Source organism: Lithobates pipiens, unplaced genomic scaffold (assembly GCF_037356315.1).
Source record: "Lithobates pipiens isolate NorthernLeopardFrog02 unplaced genomic scaffold, aLitPip1_a1.2 Scaffold_23, whole genome shotgun sequence".
Taxonomy (NCBI): Eukaryota; Metazoa; Chordata; class Amphibia; order Anura; family Ranidae; genus Lithobates; species Lithobates pipiens.
In genome coordinates, this window is record NW_027507785.1 from 255,994,877 (window position 1) to 256,015,294 (window position 20,418).

General features: G+C 46.2%; 1 protein-coding gene across 4 annotated transcripts in view; it reads left to right on the forward strand.

Annotated features, from left to right (window-relative positions):
- The window catches only part of SLC35A3 (solute carrier family 35 member A3), a 105,706-nt gene that overhangs the window by 18,735 nt on the left and 66,553 nt on the right, over positions 1 to 20,418 (forward strand). The window contains exon 1 of one of the 4 annotated variants that reach the window (XM_077453071.1): positions 14,812 to 14,946. The exons of 2 other annotated variants lie outside the window; for them this stretch is intronic. Coding sequence is in view for 1 of the 2 variants with exons in the window: in XM_077453069.1 (XP_077309195.1) it covers positions 18,632 to 18,682 (51 nt within the window). In the remaining variant the exon portion in view is untranslated. Of the gene's footprint in view, positions 1 to 14,811; positions 14,947 to 18,291; positions 18,683 to 20,418 lie in introns of those variants that run through there. One more of the 4 variants, XM_077453069.1, reaches the window with a different exon arrangement.

A 20,418-nucleotide genomic window follows, 5' to 3' on the forward strand; every position in this document is an offset into this window, starting at 1 on the left:
TTTTTTTGGTGGCAACACCACTTTAACCACTACAATACAGGGCACTTTCACCCCCTTCCTTCCCAGCCCAATTTTCAGCTTTTATCGCTCTCGCGCTTTCAGTCACAATTGCGCGGTCATGCTACACTGTACCTAAATGAAATTGTTATCATTTTGGTCGCACAAATAGAGCTTTATTTTGGTGTTATTTATTCACGACTCCGTTTTTTTTTTTTTTTTTTTTTGCGATATAAGCGCAAAAAAAGCGGAAATTTGGAAAAAAAACAATATTTTCTTTTTTCTATTTGAAAAGAAATCCAATAAAATCTAATTTTGTCATAAATTTAAGCCAAAATGTATTCTGCTACATGTTTTTGGTAAAAAAAATTCAGTTAAGTGTATAATAATTGGTTTGTGTGATCACGGACATATATGTACGCAAATGATCATGTACATATGTGTGCAGGTGATCACGTACATATGTGTGCAGATAATCATTGGGACATGTGATTTTAGTGGGACATATGTGGGGGACATGTTTTTATTATTAGGGACATGTGTTTTTATTATTTGGGGACATGTGTGTTTTGGGGACATGTGTGGGGACTGTGTTTGTACTGTGTGGTGTGTTGTGTGTTTACACTACACTGATGATCAGTGAGTAAAAAGCTGTAAAAAGCAGCCCATACTCACTGATCATCAGCCGGCTGCAGCGTTCTGCTCTCCTCTCCTCAGCGATGACTTCCGTGTGAGGAGAGGAGAGCCGATTGCCTAGCAACCGGCTGTTTGTTTACATCACATGACGGCCGTGATTGGACACGGCCGTCATGTGATCAGGAGGGCCAATCACAGAGCCCTCCTGCCGATCTGAGATGTGCCGTGTCCGGGTGACACAAGCACATCGGGATCGCGCCGCTGCGCGGGCACGATCCCGCTACTTCTGAAGGACGTTCCTGAACGTCCTATCAGGAGTAGACGGCTCCCACCCGGCCGTATATATGCATTGGCCGGGTGGGAAGTGGTTAAAAACGCCTCTCCATGTTAGCCTATGGCCTCATGCCCACCATGGCGTTTTTGAGCTGTAAGTGGCATAGGCGTTTTTTTCAAGCTCCAAAAAAAAAAGACCAATGCATTCTGAGGCTCAATACATACAAGCTTTCGGAGAATGTCCCCTTCTTCAAGGTCCAAACAGTACTGACTTACAAACTTTTAAGCAGAATGTAAAAAAACACATCTCTGAGGGAGAGGAAGAAAAAAAGGGAGAAAAACAAACACATAAAAATTAATGGTAATAAAGGTAGCAGTGGAGTTAGTGAGATAAGACAGAGGGAGAGCTATAGAATAGGTGGGGGGGGGGGGGGGATGCTGGTCACAGAGGGGGTCGTAAAACTTTATTATAATGGGTAAGGAACCCATATCTAAATTTAGGCCAATATGTGATGAACGCGGGTGCTGATCCCTGCCCTCCTCGCTAACTTGCGATGAAGGACTGGCCAACCTCACACCACGCTGTCACTTACGTAACAATGCCACTCTCAGCTGCGCCCAGCACAAAGCTTTTCCAGCTTGCAGGACCACAATCTAGGTGAGAGCAGCCTGAGAGCGATTGTCACTGGGCTAATTACACAATCAACCCTTTAACTGCCACCACCCCCATTTTAGAAGACAGAGCCGGGGGACTTGTAATTTTAGCAAACCCAATTATAATGTTAGAATAAGCGTCTGCAACACACACACACACTGCCACCACAGACAGGTCTACTCAGAAGCTTACTCTACAACAGTAGCACCCTTTTAAGAGACAGGTTAGTTTATAGCTTACATTAAGAGCTTTAGAGACAAGGTTAACACTTTTCAACATAAGGGTTTATTATGAAAAGGTCAAAGTTGATGCAAGTAAAACATTTACAGAAAAAGGATGTTTCAAAAGATAACGACAATGTACAGCCACAAAGAAATAAGGAAGAATTGGGAAGGAAGAATACTTGCAATTAATGTCTGAGGGTTGATCAGAGTTCGATTGATGAGCAAAGGTGATCGGTTCTCAAACTTGGCAGATGTTCCTGCTTGGATGGTAAAAGGAGAACCTGGTAAAGGAGTTCTTCTTTAACCACTTTCAGACCGGACCATTTTGCTGGTCAATGACCAGAGGTCTTTTTACAATTTGGCACTGCGCTGCTTTAACTGGTAATTGCGCGGTCATGCAATGTTGTACCCAAACAAAATTTTTTCCCACAAATAGAGCTTTCTTTTAAAGGTATTTGACTGACTCTGCGATTCTTATTTTTTGCGATATAAACGTAAAAACACTGCAAATTTTGAAAAAAAAATGATATTTTCTACTTTTTGTTATTAGAAAAATCCAATAAACTCAATTTTAGTCATACATTTAGGCCAAAATGTATTCAGCCACATGTCTTTGGTAAGAAAAAAGTCAATAACTGTATATTTATTGGTTTGCGCAAAAGTTGTCACATCTACAAACTAAGGTACGTTTTCTGGAATTTACGCAGCTTTTAGTTTATGACTGCCTATCTCATTTCTTGAGGTGCTAAAATGGCAGGGCAGTACAACCCCCCCCCCCCCCAATGACCCCATTTTGGAAAGTAGATACCCTAAGGAAATTGATAAGAGGCATGTTGAGCCCATTGAATATTTAATTTTTTTGCCTCAAGCGATTGAATGACAAAAAATAAATTAAATACATTTTTTTTTTTTTTTTAAACAAAGTTGTCACTAAATTATATATTGCTCACACATGCCATGGTTATATGTGGAATTGTACCCCAAAATACATTCTGCTGCTTCTCCTGAGTATGGGGATACCACATGTGGTCGACTTTTTGGAAGCCTAGCCGCGTACGGGGCCCCGAACGCCAAGCACCACCTTCAGGATTTCTAAGGGCATACATTTGTAATTTCACTCCTCACTACCTATCACAGTTTTGAAGGCCATAAAATGCCAAGATGGCACAAAACCCCCACAAATGACCCCATTTTAGAAAGTAGACACCCCAAGCTATTTGCTGAGAGGCATGTTGAGTCCATGGAATATTTTATATTTGGCACAAGTTGCGGGAAAATTACAAACTTTTATTTATTTTTATTTTTTTCACAAAGTTGTCACTAAATGATATATTGCTCACACATGCTATGGGCATATGTGAAATGACACCCCAAAATAAGTTCTGCTGCTTCTCCTGAGTACGGGGATACCACATATGTGGGACTTTTTGGGAGCCTAACCGCGTACGGGGCCCCGAAAACCAAGCACCGCCTTCAGGTTTTCTAAGGGCGTACATTTTTGACTTCACTCCTCACTACCTATTAGGCTCCATGCACACTGAAGCTGATAAACTGCAGTTTATTGGCGTTTGGGCGTTTTTTGTAAAAGCCCATAAACTTCACTCTATGTTAGCCTATGTGTCCATGCACACATGGACGTTTTTCAGCTTTAATGAGCAGTGGAGTTTATGGGCTTTTTTCTGAACGCCAGAAATTCGCGTTCAAAGTGCCGTTTTTCAGCGGCAAAAAACTACAAACGCTCATTAACGCTCGTTCATTAGTGTTCGGCATTCTATTTTTCAATGCATTGTGGGATTTTTGGAGTGTCCTCTGTGTATTTTTATAAAAAACGCCCATTAACGCTAACGCTGTAAAACGCTCATTAACGCTCATTAACGCTAGTATAAAACGCTGTTAAAAGCAGGTTTTTCAACCAGCGTTTTCTGCCAGCAATCTGACGTCCAGAAATAGCTTTTTTGAGCTTCAGTGTGCATGGAGCCTTACAGTTTTGAAGGCCATAAAATGCCAAGATGGCACAAACCCCCCCCCCCCCCCCCCCCCCCAAATGACCCCATTTTGGAAAGTAGACACCCCTTAATTTAGGGGTACACTAGTGAGACTCACAGGTAAAAAAGCACCTAGGCTGTCAGCGACTGTATCAAAACGCTACAAGAAAAACTGTTAGCGATCGCAGGGATCAGGCCTGACTCTGCAAACGCTGCAGTTATGTGTGTTGTGTTTTGTAAGTGACAGTGATCGATCGATACTGCACTTGGGTGGGCTGGTCTGGGCTTGGCGGAGGGGCTAAACGCAGGTGCTAGCAAGTATCTGGGCTGATCCCGCTAACAATGCGTTTTGGGAAACCTAAACTGCTGGCGACGCTAATATAGATCTGATCAGATACTATATTACTAAGGGAGGTGTATGCTTTGTGCGTGGGTGTTAGCGGTAGTGGCACTAACCTGACGCTGCCTGGGTCGACGCAGACCTTATCTGACCCTCAAACTTGTATCACCCGCCGGGTGATCAGGGGGTTAAACCTTTATTAGGTAATAAATGGCGGGTGCCCTGAAACTATAAAAAAAATAACTAACCAACCAGCGTCACCTGTAACAGTTATATGGTGATCACTGGTGAAAGGGTTAACTAGGGGGCAATCAGGGGGCTTTATGCGGTAGTATATGGGGGTCCCTGGCGCTATAAAAAGCTGCGGCGAACCTAAATACCTACCTGCCTAACTAGCGTCACCTGTGACACTAATACAGCGATCAGAAAAACGATCGCTTATTAGGCTGGGTTCACACTGGAGCGATGCGGGAACGCCACGAATCCGCGGCGGGTTCCCGCATCTCATGCCTCCCGGTGGCAGTTCACACTGCCCTATGCGAACTGCTGGGAGTGTCAGTGAAATGTTAATGACACCCCCAGATCAGTTCGCATATCGCAGTGCGATCTGCAAACTCGGATTGCATGGTGTGAACACCCATGCAATCCGATTCTGCTGCGGACCAAAAAAAGGGTCCCGTGCGAGTTTGCGGCGGGTGCGACGCGAATTCAGCCATACTATCTGTATGGCTGAACTCGAATCACACAGAGATCGGATGTGATTTGCACTGCAGTGCGGTGCGAATCACATCCGTTTTCATAAACCACTGCAATGTGAACCCAGCCTTAGTGACACTGGCGACAAGGGGTGATCACGGGGTTAAACCTTTATTGGGGGGGTTAGGGGGGTACCTTAGAACTAAAGGGGGCTAACCCTAACTGCCCTAACAGTTATTACAGTCACAAATGACACCAATGCAAAAATAAAAATAAAAAATGCAATTGGTGTCACTGTGACTGGGGGGGCAGGGGTGATTGGGGGGGTGAAGGGGGGGTGAGAGTGTGCCTGGCATGTTCTACTGTGTAGTGTCGTGTTGGTGCAACTCACCGATCCTCTCTCCTCGGTGCCGGAATGAAAAATACCGACACGGAGGAGAGATTACATCACTTCCTCTGCCTGTGTTTACATTACAGGAGAGGAAGTGATGTCACGCCTCACTTCCATTCGTCAGGAGCGATCGCGAGGGGGTGGCCATGAACGAATGGCCGCCCCCTCATCCCGGATCGCTCCTGAACGGATACCGACCACCGCTGGCACCGGGGGGGGGGGGGGGGGGGGCGATCGGGCCCCCCACCCGCGGGAAGGTAGGGACGTACAGGTACGCCCATATGCCTGCCCGTGCCATTCTGTCGACCGTATATCGTCGTGCGGCGGTCGGCAAGTGGTTAAGTAAAATGTTTCTATGTCTAAAGTCACCACCGGGGGCTGTCAAGAGCACGTACCGGATTCCATGCTTGTCTGTCTTGTCTCTGTTTATGCTGCACGCTTCCTCTAAGCCCATGCTCCAGTTAGGATGTGGGAAGGGGGGGGGTTCTTCAGGAGTTTCCCCCCACAGCTCCCTTCAGGCTAAGAAGCCATAGGGCAGTCGGTGGTCACACCACCTCGAACCGCCGCCGCCATTAAGGTGGCTCTTCATCCAACAACCCTCCTCTCTCCTCCGCCCCAGCCTTCCCTCCATGTGCGACAGGATCTGAGGCCATGGCTCGCGCGGGAAAAGCAGGTCTTGTTTAAAGACGGGGGTGGGTGGAAAGGGTGGTTGGAAGGGGGGTAGCGGAGCATTAGCGCAACGTCTGCATGGTTTAAACGCCCACAACACGGGTTATACAAAGCTATAAGGTGCACTCTTTTTCAGGTGCACAGCTCAAGGAGGGACACTTAGCACCAGACTGAGCCTTGATGGCAGCGGAAGTTGCTGGACGATTTGCTCAGCAGTGAGTGCATTTCTGGTATCACCTCTGCTTTTGTGCTTGGCACTATGGGCAGAAGAGGTAATGGGCCGAGAAATAAGGGCTCAAGGGGATCTCCCTCAGGCTCTGAGGACACCTCCCCCCCAGAACCATTTTCTCCTGAAGAACCTAGAGAGGCTGGTCAGGATGAGCCATCGGGATCAGGGGCTACATCTGCTTCTGGCATTTCAGCCCCTATATACATTACTCGAGAAGCTTTTCCCCTCAACCATAAACAGAGTAGAGGAAAGACTGATGGCCAGCTTCACAAGCTGAGAAATTGCTGGTGCAATTTCTTACTGAAAAGATCCGCTGCACGTTTAAGTTACCCGTAGCTGAGCCAGTTGAGAAACCCACATCTAGTTTGGGTTCACTGAAGCCTCCTCAAGCTGCGCATGCTTTCCTGTTCATTTCTTGCTGGAAAAGCTTATATATTCTGAGTGCGGTCACCCAGATAAGCATTTTTTCCCTCCTAAAAAGTTTTCAACACTTTATCCTATGAAGGAAAAAAATTCACAAACAAACATGTGGAATATACCGTCATTTGACTCCGCTATCTCCTCTGTGAATAAAACATTTGACTTGTCCTGTTAACAATGCTCAAATGCTTACGGATTCAGCTGATAATAAAAGACTCTATCCACCAGGCGTCCCGTCTTGCGCTTGTGCTAAAACGCATGCTTAGGACCCTGTGGTTAACAGATTGGTCAGCTGAAGCATCTTGCAAAGGGCATCTGACTAGTTTCCCTTTTCATTGGGGAAGATTTGGTGAAATACATTCAAATCATTTCTAGCAGGAAAGCTCTTTTGTCAAAAAGAAGGTATAAACATCCTTTTATTTAAAGAGGAAGTAAACCCTGATGGGTTTACTTCCTCTTTCATTCCCTGCAAAGGCAAAGCACGGGAGCCGACACGCGCGGCAGCTCCGTTGTTGGAAATGCCGCGCTCAGTGCGCATGCGCGGTAGACAGCGGTGCCTGTCTTCGGGCAAATATCTCCTAAACCGTATAGGTTTAGGAGATATTTCTTGGACCTACAGGTAAGCCTTAATCTAGGCTTACCTGTAGGTCAAAGTGGTTTTTAAGGGTTTACAACCACTTTAAACTGACTCCTTAAAGTGGGGTGCCCCCTAAAAAATAAATACAAATTTAAAAGTCAGCAGCTACTGCAGCTGCTGACTATTAATAATCGGACATTTACCTGTCCCAGGGTCCAGCGATGTGGGGGAACGAAGCCCCCCTCACTCCCTGCTCCGCTCGCAGCGCTGGCATTCTTACTGTGGGCACCCGGCTGTAGCTTCACGGCCAGGCACCCACTGCGCATGTGCGAGCGGCGCCGGGCACCGTGATACGCCGCACAGTCATCTGGGACACGTGACAGGTCCCAGATGACTGTGCAGCTCGAGGGGAAGTGATGTCACCAGCCCGGGCATTGAAGAAGGCAGACTATGAGGGACCCCCTAGCAACAGGCATTTAGAGGAGAGTACATATTATATTTTTATTTTTTCCAATTGTTTATTTTTTATGAATTTTCAGCAATTTTTTTTTTGGGTGGCAACACCACTTTAAAAAGAGTTGATGCGGATGGTCAGGTCAAAAGGAGATGCCTCCATTCGCCTTTGCATGAGGTTGTTAGAAAGGATGGTGGCTTCATTCAAAGCAGTTCCATATGCCCAGTTCCATTCGAGACTGTTGCAAAACGGTATTCTATTTGCTTGGAACAAAATGATCCAAGCTTTGGACTTGCCAATGCGGCTGTCCCCAAGGGTGTCTCAAAGCCTCAATTGGGCTTCCAGGGATTGTCCTGACAGGATCCAATCTGTCAATGCCACGGCTGTGGCCTATATTGATCATCAAAAGGGGCACAATGAATCTCTCAGTGCAGAGAGAGGTGAACATATTCTAACTTGGGCAGAAAGAAATATTCTGTGCCTATCAGCAGTCTTCATTTCGGGAATAGAGAATTGGTACTTGCACTACTTGTGCCACCAGCAGATTATTCCCAGGGGAATGGTCTATTCGCCCTGACATGTTTTGGGCTGTTTGTTAAGGCTGGGGGACTCCGGACATGGATGTTCTAGCATCCAGTTTAAAATAATCAGTCAACTGTGTCCACAACAAACGATCAATTCGCATGCAGAACAAATGTGTTGGTGATACTGTTGGATCAGCTTTCACTGATCTATGCATTTCCCCCTATTCAATTGCTGCCTTGACTTCTTTGCAGACTCAAGCTGGAAAGAAAAATCGGTACCGTATATACTCGAGTATAGGCCGACCCGAATATAAGCCGAGGCCCCCAATTTACCCCCAAAAAAACTGGCAAACTTATTGACTCGTGTATAAGCCGAGGGTGAGACATGCCTGTCCATCCCTGTGTGTGTGTCCGTCCATCCCTGTGTGTCCGTCCATCCCTGTGTGTCCGTCCATCCCTGTGTGTCCGTCCATCCCTGTGTGTCCGTCCATCCATCCCTGTGTGTGTGTGTGTCCATCCATCCATCCATCCCTGTGTGTGTGTGTCTCCATCCATCCATCCATCCATCCATCCCTGTGTGTGTGTGTCTCCATCCATCCATCCATCCATCCCTGTGTGTGTGTGTGTCTCCATCCATCCATCCATCCATCCCTGTGTGTGTGTGTGTCTCCATCCATCCATCCATCCATCCCTGTGTGTGTGTGTGTGTGTGTGTGTGTGTGTGTGTGTGTGTGTGTGTGTGTGTCCAGCCTACCTTTGTCCCGAGCCTCCGTCCCGTGCCTTGCCTCCTTGCCTCCGTCCCGTGCCGTGACTTGCCTCCTTGCATCCGTCCCGTGTCGTGCCGTGCCTTGCCGCCGCCGTCCCGTCCCGTCCCCTGCCGTGCCTTCCCTTGCCTCCGTCCCGTGCCCTCTTCGTCGGCGGCCATTGTAAAGTTCAAAAGCTGCGCCGCCGCCTTCGCCTGTGATAGGCGGAACACTGAATTTCCCAGCAGCCTGTGTTCCGCCTATCACAGACGTCGTATCATCCTCGTCCGTAGTACGAGGATGATACGATGTCCGTGATAGGCGGAACACAGGCTGCTGGGAAATTCAGTGTTCCGCCTATCACAGGCGAAGGCGGAGCCGGAGGCGCGGCTTTTGAATAGAATGGCCGCTGTCTGTCTGCTCGACACGCTGATCGAGCGGGCAGACAGCGATGACTCGAGTATAAGCCGAGGGGGGCACTTTCAGCCTCAAAAAAGAGGCTGAAAATCTCGGCTTATACTCGAGTATATACGGTAATTCTGGAAGCACCAGCATGGCCCAGAAGGTCATGTATGTAAAGATTATAAAGATGGCAGTGAAGGATCTGTGGTCCCTTCCACTAAGGCCAGACCTGCTCTCACAGGGGCCGATATTCCATCCTACTTTACGAACGCTAAATTTAACGGTTTGACTATTGAAACCCACATTCTGAAGAAGCATTGGCTTTCCAGGTCAGCTATCTCAACTTTAATCAATGCAAGGAAACCAGCTTCCAGAACTATATATTCTAGAGTTTGGAAGACCTATGTTTCCTAGTGTAAATCCAAGGGTTGGCACCCTCAGAGATATATCATAGGCAGAGTTCTTGCCTTTATACAATCGGGCATAGAAAAGAAGTTGGCCCTGAGTACTATTAACCACTTGACCACTGGGCACTTAAACCCCCTTCCTAACCAGACCAATTTTCAGCTTTCGGTGCTCTCACACTTTGACAGTTACTCAATCATGCAACACTGTACCTATATGAAATGTTTGTCCTTTTTTTTCACACAAATAGAGCTTCCTTTTGGTGGTATTTAAGCACCGCTGGGTTTTTTATTTTTTGCTCTATACATCAAAAGAGACTGAAAATTCAGGAAAGAAAAAAAAATATTATTTTTCTGTTAAAATTTATGGCAGAGTATTGCACAGAGCACCGCTGTGGGTAATCTCTCCCCCTCTCCCCTCTCACTGTACCGAACAGTACAGAGAGGAGGGAGGGACCCGGAATCATGATGTGGTGCTGATTTGTTTACAAGTGATGCTCCGTCATTTGATGGATCGATCACGTTCTAAACGGCCGCTATCAGTGGCTGTTTACCGTGACCCGTGATGTTCCCCAGGGGGCACGTGGGAGTGCGATTCTGTGAGGACGTCCCACGACATCCACCCAGAATAAGCCAACCGCGCTGTAGCCATCTTTCTGCTATGGCCCGGTTGCCATGTGGTCTGTTTTTATTTCAAAAGACCGCTTGCTACACATTCTTTAGTCCAGGGTTTCATGCAAGGAGTGATGTGGATTCATCCGTCAGTTAAATCACCTTTAACCCCTTGGGACTTGAATTTAGTTTTTGTCAGTGTTACAAAAACAACCATTTGAACAGATACAGCATATTCCCTTAGTCCTTTTGACTAGGAAACTGGTATTTTTGGTTGCTATATTCTCAGCAAGGAGGGCTTCAGAATTGGCTGCTCTTTCTTGTATAGAGCCATTTTTGACTATTCATGAGGACAGAATGGTGTTACGCCCCCGTCCAGGCTTTTTGCCAAAAGTGGTTTCAAGCTTTCATCTGAATGAAAAGATTGTCCTGCCATAGTTTTTCCCAAAACTATGTTCCAGGGAAGAAAAGTCCACTACGTTTTCTTGCTTTGGCGAGGGCAGTGGAAATCTGTTTAAAAGCAACTGCTCAGATCCGCAAGACTGATGTCTTATTTATTCTTCCAGAGGGTCCTAAGAAAGGACAGACAGCGCCAAAATCCACTATTGCTAGGTGGCTTTGGCAAGTTATAATTCAAATTTATAATCTAAGGGGTAAGATTCCCCCTTTTTCAAGTTAAGGCGCACTCTACTAGAGCGGCGGTGCTTCTTGGGCAGTGCGTCACCAGGCCTCCATGGCGCAAATCTGTAAGGCCGCAACTTGGTCTTCAGTGCATAAATTCACCCAATTTTATCAAGTAAATGTAAAATGGAATGAGGATATCGCCTTTTGGGCGCAGTGTGCAGCAGGCAGCTGTATAAGTCCTCGGGTCTGGGGGTGCCCTATGGTTCTCCCTCCCCTCAAGTAGCATTGCTCTGGGGCATCCCATTAAGTAAATACTTAAGACTCTGATGTACGATAAAGAAAATAGGATTTTTATCAGCTTACCTGTAAAATCCTTTTCTCGTAGTACATAATGGGACACAGAGGTCCCGTCCCTCTGTTTATGGGGTATAAGTATATTGCTTGGCTACAAAACTGATGTGCTCCTGGAAAGATGAGGGGTTATATAGGGAGTCAACTTTCTTAATCGGGGTTTATCAGTGTCAACACCTAAAGGTGGCCTATAACCCATTAACTAGATGCCGACCGCCGGCCGTTAAATGACGGCCAAGCGGCGCACCTATTTTGTTTAAACAGGGAATGCGCGCGATTGTGCGCGATTGTCTCCGTGACACGCCGCCACCGAAGGGGGTGAACAGCCATTCGTTATGGCTGTTTACCACGTGATCGGCCGTGATGAAGTCACGGCCGATCACAGCTGGTCACAACCTGACTGTGCACGGCGCATGCGCGCGATCGTGAGCGCGCTGCGCGTGCACATCGGTGGCGGCGTGTTCCCCTTTCACAGCCGATCACTAAAATGTAAACAAACCGCGGTAACTAGATGTTACCGGGTTGTTCTCCTCCTCACACACCGATCGTGTGTGAGGAGGAGATTGCGGTAACATCTCATTACCGCCTAGTGTACACCAATCACACTGATTGCCTGCCCCCCCCCCAATAAAGAGGACCTGTCACCACCCCTCATAGTACCTGTCAATCAGTCCATCAGAGTACCTGTCACAGTCCATCAGTGTACCCGAGTACCTGTCCCGGCCCATCAGGGTACCCGAGTACCTGTCCCGGCCCATCAGGGTACCCGAGTACCTGTCCCGGCCCATCGGGGTACCCGAGTCATCGGGGTACCCGAGTACCTGTGCCGGCCCATCGGGGTACCCGAGTACCTGTGCCGGCCCATCGGGGTACCCGAGTACCTGTCACCAACCATTCAAAAGACTCATTATGCCTCACAGATTATACGTTGGGGTGTTTGCTTTCCAAAATGGGGTCATTTTATGGGAAATTCCATTGTCCTGGTGCTCCAGGGCCTTCAAAAGTGTAATAGGTGGTTGAGAAATGATATGCGTCATTTTTGCTCGTAGAACGTCTGAAGGTACTACATCAATGTTGGTGCTCTGTATGTGGCCAGGCTGTGCAAAAGTCTCACACATGTGGTATCGCCGTACTCGGAAAGAGTAGCAGAATGTATTTTGGGGTGTAATTTGTTGTATGCATGCGTTGTGTGTGTGTGTGTGTGTGAGAAATAACTAGGGATGCACCGAATGGGTTTTTTGGTGCCGAAACCGATACCGAAAATGAAAAATACACTAGGCCGAAAACCGATACCGAAAATGACTGTTTTCAAAAAATATTTTTATACAGGAGATGGTCAGAGACTGGGGACATGGTACAGGAGGTGGTCAGAGACTGGGGACACGGTACAGGAGGTGTTCAGAGGCTGGCGACACGGTACAGGAGGTGGTCAGAGACTGGCGACACGGTACAGGAGGTGGTCAGAGACTGGCGACACGGTACAGGAGGTGGTCAGAGACTGGCGACACGATACAGGAGGTGGTCAGAGACTGGCGACACGATACAGGAGGTGGTCAGAGACTGGCGACACGGTACAGGAGGTGGTCAGAGACTGGCGACACGAGAGAGCTGTGTGTTCCCCGTCGCGCGCCGTCACACACAGCCCCTCCCCCTTGTCCAGGCACTTTGATAGACAGATCACCCGTCCAATCTGGACGGGTGATCTGTCTATCAAAGTTCCCCGGACAAGGGGGAGGGGCTGTGTGTGACGGCGCGCGACGGGGAACACACAGCTATTGAAATTAAAGCTGTGATGTTCCCGGCGCTCTATTCAACCAGACGGCTCTCTTCACTGCAGAGGGGCATCGCTGGCTGCATCAGTCCTGCGCTATTCACCCCCATCATGGGAGGCACCAGGGGCGGGACGGGGGTGGAGTTCCGCCCAGGCCCCGCCCCATTTTCGGCTCAATTATCGGACGTTTTTTCCTTTCGGCAAATTGCGGCGGCATCCCTAGAAATAACCTGATAATATGACAATTTAGTAAAAAAAAAATTAAAAAAATAAAAGAATCTTCATTTTGCAAAGAATTGTGGGAAAAAATGACAACTTAAAAAAACTCACCATGCTACTAACTTAATATCTTGGGATGTCTACTTTGTAAAAAGGGGTCATTTGGGGGGCATTTGTACTTTCCTGACTTGTTAGTGTCTCAAGAAATGAGGTACACCTGATGTACTGAAGGCCTGATCAGAAGTGATCAATTTTCAGTGATTGACACCATAGTTTGTAGACTCTATAACTTTCACAAAGACCAAATAATATATACTAATGTGGGTTATTTTTACCAAAGATATGTAGCAGTATAAATTTTGGCCCAAATTTATGAAGAAAAATTACTAATTAGCAAAAATTTATGACAGAAACAAAGAAAAAGGCATTTTTTTTCACAAAATTTACGTTTTATTTTATAGCACAAAAAAAAAAAAAACACTAGTGATTAAATACCACTAAAAGAAAGCTCTATTTGTGTGGAAAAAAGGACGCAAGTTTCATATGGATACAGTGTTGGATGACTGAGTAATTGTCATTCAAACTGTGAGAGCGCTGAAAGCTGAAAATTGGTCTGGTCAGGAAGGGGGGTGTAACTGCACTGTATTGAGGTGGTTAAGTAAATACTTTAAGGCTATGTGTCCTATGATGTACTCCAAGAAAATGATTTTACAGGTAAGCTGTTATAAAAATCTTTTTTGTACACTTTTTTTTTTTTTTTATATTTGAAGTGAATGGGTAGAGGTCCGATGTATCCCATACTCATTCATCTAGAGTGAGGGGCCGTGATCTGGAGGGCCCCTTGTTAAAGCTCATTTTTTAAAATGTACGTGGGTATGTAGCTTTACAATCACTTTGATTGGTTTACCCAAGAATGTTTACAGACATTATATAGACCCCAGAAATGGGATGTATACAGGTGCCTTTGGCTATTTTAGCTATACGTGCGCTATAAAGTGGTTCTAAAGCCTAAACTATTTTTTATCCTTAATGCATTCCTTGCATGAAGTTAAAAATGATTTAGGTAGCAATATGCTTCCTCGCCCCTCCTTATCCTTTCCAGAGTCCTCACTCAATCAGCCCTAAGCCCATCTGTAGCAGCACTTCCTGTTCTCATAGGCTTTGCTGAGGCAGCGAGAGCCATTGGCTCCTGCTGCAGTCAGCCAAATCCTGTGATGAGGAGGTGGGGCTGAGCTGTCTGTGCATGTGGACACAGACAGCATGGCTCAGGAGCGAGCCCTCAGGTGTGCCACAATAGGAAGCTGCTTCTTATGGTGACACATTGAGAGGAGAAGGAGACTGGAAGGGTACCCCAAAAGAGGAGAATCGGGGTTGCTCTGCATTTTTTCCCATAACAAAGACTTTAAACTGCATTGTGAATGCTCTTATACAAACTGAAGCCAGTGTGAACAACGCCTTTAGGGAAGGACTAGCCATTCATAATAAAAAGGGGCTGCCACAAGTGAGGTCTGAATTAATACTCTATTTTAAGAAAGCCGTGTAGGAAAGGTGATAAGATAAGCAAAAAAGAGAATAATGCCTCCATTCTCTGCGTATGGTGCTTGAAAGTCACATGCTGATCACCTTTTAGTACACTACTGCCCTGCCTGTGCAGAAAATGTGACAAGTTCTCTCTACACCCAGGACAGCCAAGGAGAAGTAATGTGTAGTTTGAGACCTTTTGAGCAGTAGCCGAAACCATTGATAGCAGGTATGTGTTGTGGTCTTGTCAGTTATGTGTCGCACTACAGGTGCACAATATATTTGTGTCTCTATTTTACATTTTTTTTGTAAAAATCAATTGTTTTGCTAGAAAATTAGTTAGAACGCACAAACATTATATGTTATATATATGATACCATTCTTTAGAGCAGATTGGCGGCTTTCTTGTAATAACAACCGATGTGGCTAAGCAGCAGCTTAGCCATTATTACAAGTAGCGGGAGAGAACGTCCTGCCGCCATCTTCCGCCACGCAGCCCTGGTCTCCCGTCCCAGCGGGAGGCCTGAGCGACCAGCCGGCGCATCCACCAGTTGGTCAGTGACCCGAACAAAGCTGGTTGCTGTGTTCGGGTCTCGGCTTTGGTAACCTGGAAGCGCTGTCATTACATCACTTCCGGATTACTCTCATCCTAAAGGCGCCAGTTTGAAAAAATAGAAAGTATTCAAAAATGCTGATCATGGCGTTTTTGAATAATTTGAAGTGCCGTGGAGGGGTTTGGGGTCTTAAAGACCCCAGATCCCTCTATAAATAGTGCCTGTTACATTCCTTGTGACTGCAAAAAAAGTGATTTAAAAAAAAAAAAGTGAAAGGACAGTATAAAAACCTTAACGGCTGGTTTACGCCACAAAAACGCACTCCAGATACATTCCGGAAAATTAGTATCGAAAAATCCCTATCGGCCCTGAAAAAACAATATTAATCGACCCCTAATCTTAATGCCCACTAAACTAGATCAAGCCTGGATGTGTTTAATCTTTCCTCCAGTTCTCGATCATTAGAACAAAACCTGGACTTGTTGGTGACAGCTTGGTCTCGATGCTGGGAGCACATGATCGAATGCGCTTACAACAAAAAAAAGCCCACTTTGTGGAAGCCACATATGTGTTAGGTGGTCTTATAGTTTGATTTTTACTGTACAAAAATCATAATCAGGAGTTAGTATTAAGTTATACTGTATATAAAATTTGGAGGGGTCTGTAGAGTCTTTAAATGGGGTTACATTTTGGATTGGGATTTAATTTTAAAGGGGTTGTAAACCCCCGTGTTTTTCCACCTTAATGCATCCTATGCATTAAGGGGAAAAAAACTTCTGACCCTGACCGGCCCTCTAGCCTCCCACCCCCCGTTTTACTCACCTGACCCCCTTTGATCCCTCGGTGGAGACGCGCTATACCTCTCTGCCCAGGGTTCTCGGCTCTTGATTGGATTCTGCTGCTGTCAATCAAATCTAGTTACATGGGGCCGAGTCCTACATTCGACGTCTATGGATGCCGAATGCTGGACTTGGGAGTGCGCTCGCAAGGTAACCCCCCAGGAGAGCTCTTCTCCTAGGGGGTTATAAGATGCTGAGAGGAGCTTATAGCGCTGCTGGGGGACCCCAGAAGAGGGGGACCGGGGGCCACTCTGTGCAAAACAAACTGCACAGTGGAGGTAAGTATGACGTGTGTGTTTTGTTATTTAAAAAAAAAAAATGAAGCTTTACAATCACTTTAACCACTTCAATACCGGGCACTTATACACCTTTCAGCTCTGTCGCACTTTGAATGACAATTGCGCGGTCATGCTACACCATACCCAAGCTAAATTTTTATAATTTTGTTCCCACAAATAGAGCTTTCTTTTGGTGGTATTTGATCACCTCCGGGATTTTTTATTTTCTGCTAAACAAATAAAAAAGGCCTTTGTAAATAAGTACGTTTTTTTTGTCCTTCACTGATGGGCACTGACAGGGGCACTGATAAGCACCAATGATGTGGCATCAATGAAGTGGCTTTGATAGGCGGCACAGATGGGCACTGATAGGTGGCACAGATGGGCATTATAATGTACAATATTGTAGGGATGGATGACAATCAGTGCCAAACAATAATGCATGGCAATCAGTGATGCCCATTGTGGGCACCGATTGGCATCCATTATGGGCACTGACTGGCATCCCTGGTGGTCTAGGGGGGCATACCTGGTGCTGGGCATCCCTGATGGTCTGGTGGCATCCCTGGAGCCGATCAGCTCTCCTCTACTCGTGTCTGACAGACGCAAGTGAGGAAAAGCCGATCACCGGCTCTTCCTATTTACACTGTGATCAGCCGTGATTGGACACGGCTGATCACATGGTAAAGAGTCTCCGTCAGAGACTCTTTACTGAGATCGTAGTTTCGGGGTGTCAGACTGGCACACCGCAACAACTATCGCCGCGATGCGTGCCCCCAGGGGCGCGCAGCGGCTTAATATCCTGATCACATCATATGACGTCCGGTCAGGATATTAAAACCACTTTGCCACTGTCATTTTGCTATATGGCGGGCGGCAAGTGGTTAATACCGTAAATACTCGTCAATCGTAGATTTGGAGGACCACACTTCATTGGTAATGAAACAAATGATGTTTCAGTGTACAAAAACACTTGTCCATGCACAACAATACATTCATTGCAAAAATCCAGCTTATGGGAGGCAAGTTTGAGTACCTGGCCTTTCTATGACCCTGTGACGTTGAACATTCCCTTATAACTATCATGGATAAAACACAGCTCCAAGATGACCACTGCCTTGCTAGAGAAGCTGGGTGTAAAGGTGATGGACTTGCCAAGCATGTCTCCAGACCTAAACCGTATGGAGCATCTGTGGGACATCCTCAAATGGAAGGTGGAGGAGTGAAAGGTCTCTATCATCCACCAGCTCTGTGATGTCATCATGGAGGAGGGGAAGAGGACTCCAGTGGCAACCTGTGAAGCTCTGGTGAACTCCATGCCCAAGAGGGTTAAGGCAGTGCTGGGAAAAAATGGAGGCCACACAAAATATTGACACTTTGGGCCCAATTTGGATATTTTCACTTAGAGGTGTACTCACTTTTGTTGCCAGTGGTTTAGAAACAAATGGCTGTGTGTTGAGTTCCTTTGAGGGGACAGCAAATTTACACTGTTATACAAGATGAACACTCACTACTTTACTTTGTAGCAAAGGGTAATTTCTTCAGTGTTGTCACATGAAAAGATCAAATAAAATATTTTCAAAAATGTGAGGGGTGTACTCACTTTTGTGAGATACTGTATGTACCTCAGATGTAAATAGTTGGGAACATTTCTGAAAACACCCTCCAGGTACCACACAGATCCCAAATGACCACATTGCATATATTATATATCTTGGCCACCTTTTTGTTTTTCTCTTGCACATAGTTAGAGATCTTTTGTTAGTCAATGTGAAATCTCTTGCAGACTGAAGTAGGAGAGGTCTGTATCCATGCGCTGTTGACCTGTGTGTGGATTCTGTATACAAAGAGCTGCTGTTTGCTCTGGCTTTTAAACTGCCAGCAAGGAGCTCGGTGGAGGAGGCATTCTCTGCATCCTGGAACAGTGTGCTGCTGTAAACGGATCCCTGGATTAATACTCCATCCTCCAGAGAGCAAAAATGCACCATCCAGGCTTCTGTGTTAGCCTGTGAGGTCATCATCTCCTGCATACAGTGATCGCTCACATACATGGTTTTTGGTGACTTGGCAGTGAACTTCCAGAGCGGCTCCTCCTGTTCCACACTTTGAGTCTGTATTATAGCAGCAGAAAACTTGTCATCTGTAGCCTGGATGATGCCACAAAACAGCAAGACGGGCTACAGGGCTGTAAAGGAATCCAAAATCTAAGACCCTTTTCAGACCGGAGAAAACCTAATCTAGTTATGTCTCACCATGAGAAAGAGGAAGAGGCATTGCCTGAAAGTACTCCATCCGTATGTATAGACTTGCCGTTTTTTATTTTTTTAATGTAGAAACTATTGAAATATTTAATATAAAAATGCTTAAGGCTCAATCTACACTGCTACGACATGGGATCCGACTTGTTAGACCCCCAAGTCACATGACTTGTCAAATTCGAATTTTCCCAATGAGAGCCGTCTTATACTGATACTACGCAAGTCGCTCCGACTTTAGAAAAGGTCCCTGCACTACGTTTAGTCTTTCAGCCATTGTACAGGCTCCAAAATGTAATTCAAGTCGAAAGAAAGTCGCAGCAGTGTGAACCGAGCCTTATAGGTATAACTCCACTAATTGTACATAGACACACTGTGGCGAATTAAAGTGACTATCAATAATATAGCAAAAACACCATGCCGATGTCGCGTTTTTTATTTTATTTTTTATGTACAGTATAGTACAGCAAATGGTCCCTTTACCCTAGATCAGCTTTTCTCAACCCTTTCAACACAGAGGAACCCTTGAAATAACCTTTCAGTCTCAGGGAACACCTTCTAAAACTCACTATATCTACAATTCATGATATATTAGTGTGATGGTCAGTGGGAGGAATGCTCCTTTATACTTGTGGTTATTGGGAAGAATTTTCTCAGATGGCTAAAAAGATCAGTGGTGTCAGTAGGAACTTATCTAAGAGGCAGAAATTGCACATTCCTTAATCCCCTTGGCGCTGGCTTCTGGCCCTTTAAGGGGTTTGCTATGCCGGGGGACGGGCTTATGACCATGCGACCATTGTGATTTGCTGTCATGGCAGTCACATGATCGGAAAAGTCCTGATCGCAAACGGCGTTCGGGAACTTTCCGGGAGCGTGCAAGGCACACGCTATCGGCACAGCACTGTCGCCGCTATTGCATGCAAATATGCAACCTATATGCATTCTCTCGGCGGCCAGGCCTTGGTGCATATTTGCATGCTTTTGGCGCCAAGTGGTTAAGGAACCCCTAGCAACGTCTGGAGAAAGCCTAGTTGAGAAACTTTCCTAGATGGTAGCTAATTAGGAAAACAATTTATTTTATGTTTTTTAAGATGGACGGTTTCCAGTATGTTTGACAGTGGGGGTTATTTATGAAAGGCAAATCTACTTTGCACTATAAGTGCACTTGAAATTGCACTGAAAGTGCAGTCGTTGTAAATCTGAGGGATAGATCTGAAATGAGGGGAAGCTCTGCTGATTTTATTATCCAATCATGTGCAAGCTAAAATGCTGTTTTTTGTTTTCCTTGCATGTCCCCCTCGGATCTACAGCGACTGCACTTCCAAGTCCGGTTTGCACTTGTGGTTTGCACTTGTGGTTTGCACTTTTAGTGCAAAGTGGATTTGCCTTTAGTAAATAACCCCCGGTGTGTTAACTCGGTACCTGTTTTATTACACGTTCATTGCAAGCTCTGATTATGTATTAAGTAAAGTGTAAGGGTCCTTTCACACGGGGCGGATCAGTTCTGATCCGCCCCGTGGATGTCCGTTTGCTCAGCGGGGATCACTCCGCCGATCCCCGCTGAGCAGGGAGATGACAGCTCCGTCTCTGCACACTGCGCAGGGACGGACCTGTCACAGCGCCGCTCTCCCCTATGGGAGATCGGATGACGACGGACCGCAGTGCCCGTCGTCATCCGATCCGATCCGCAGACGGATGGAAAAATAGCTTTTTCCTCCGTTACACTTTTTCGGATCGGAGCGGGTCTGATGTCAGCAGACATGTCACCGCTGACA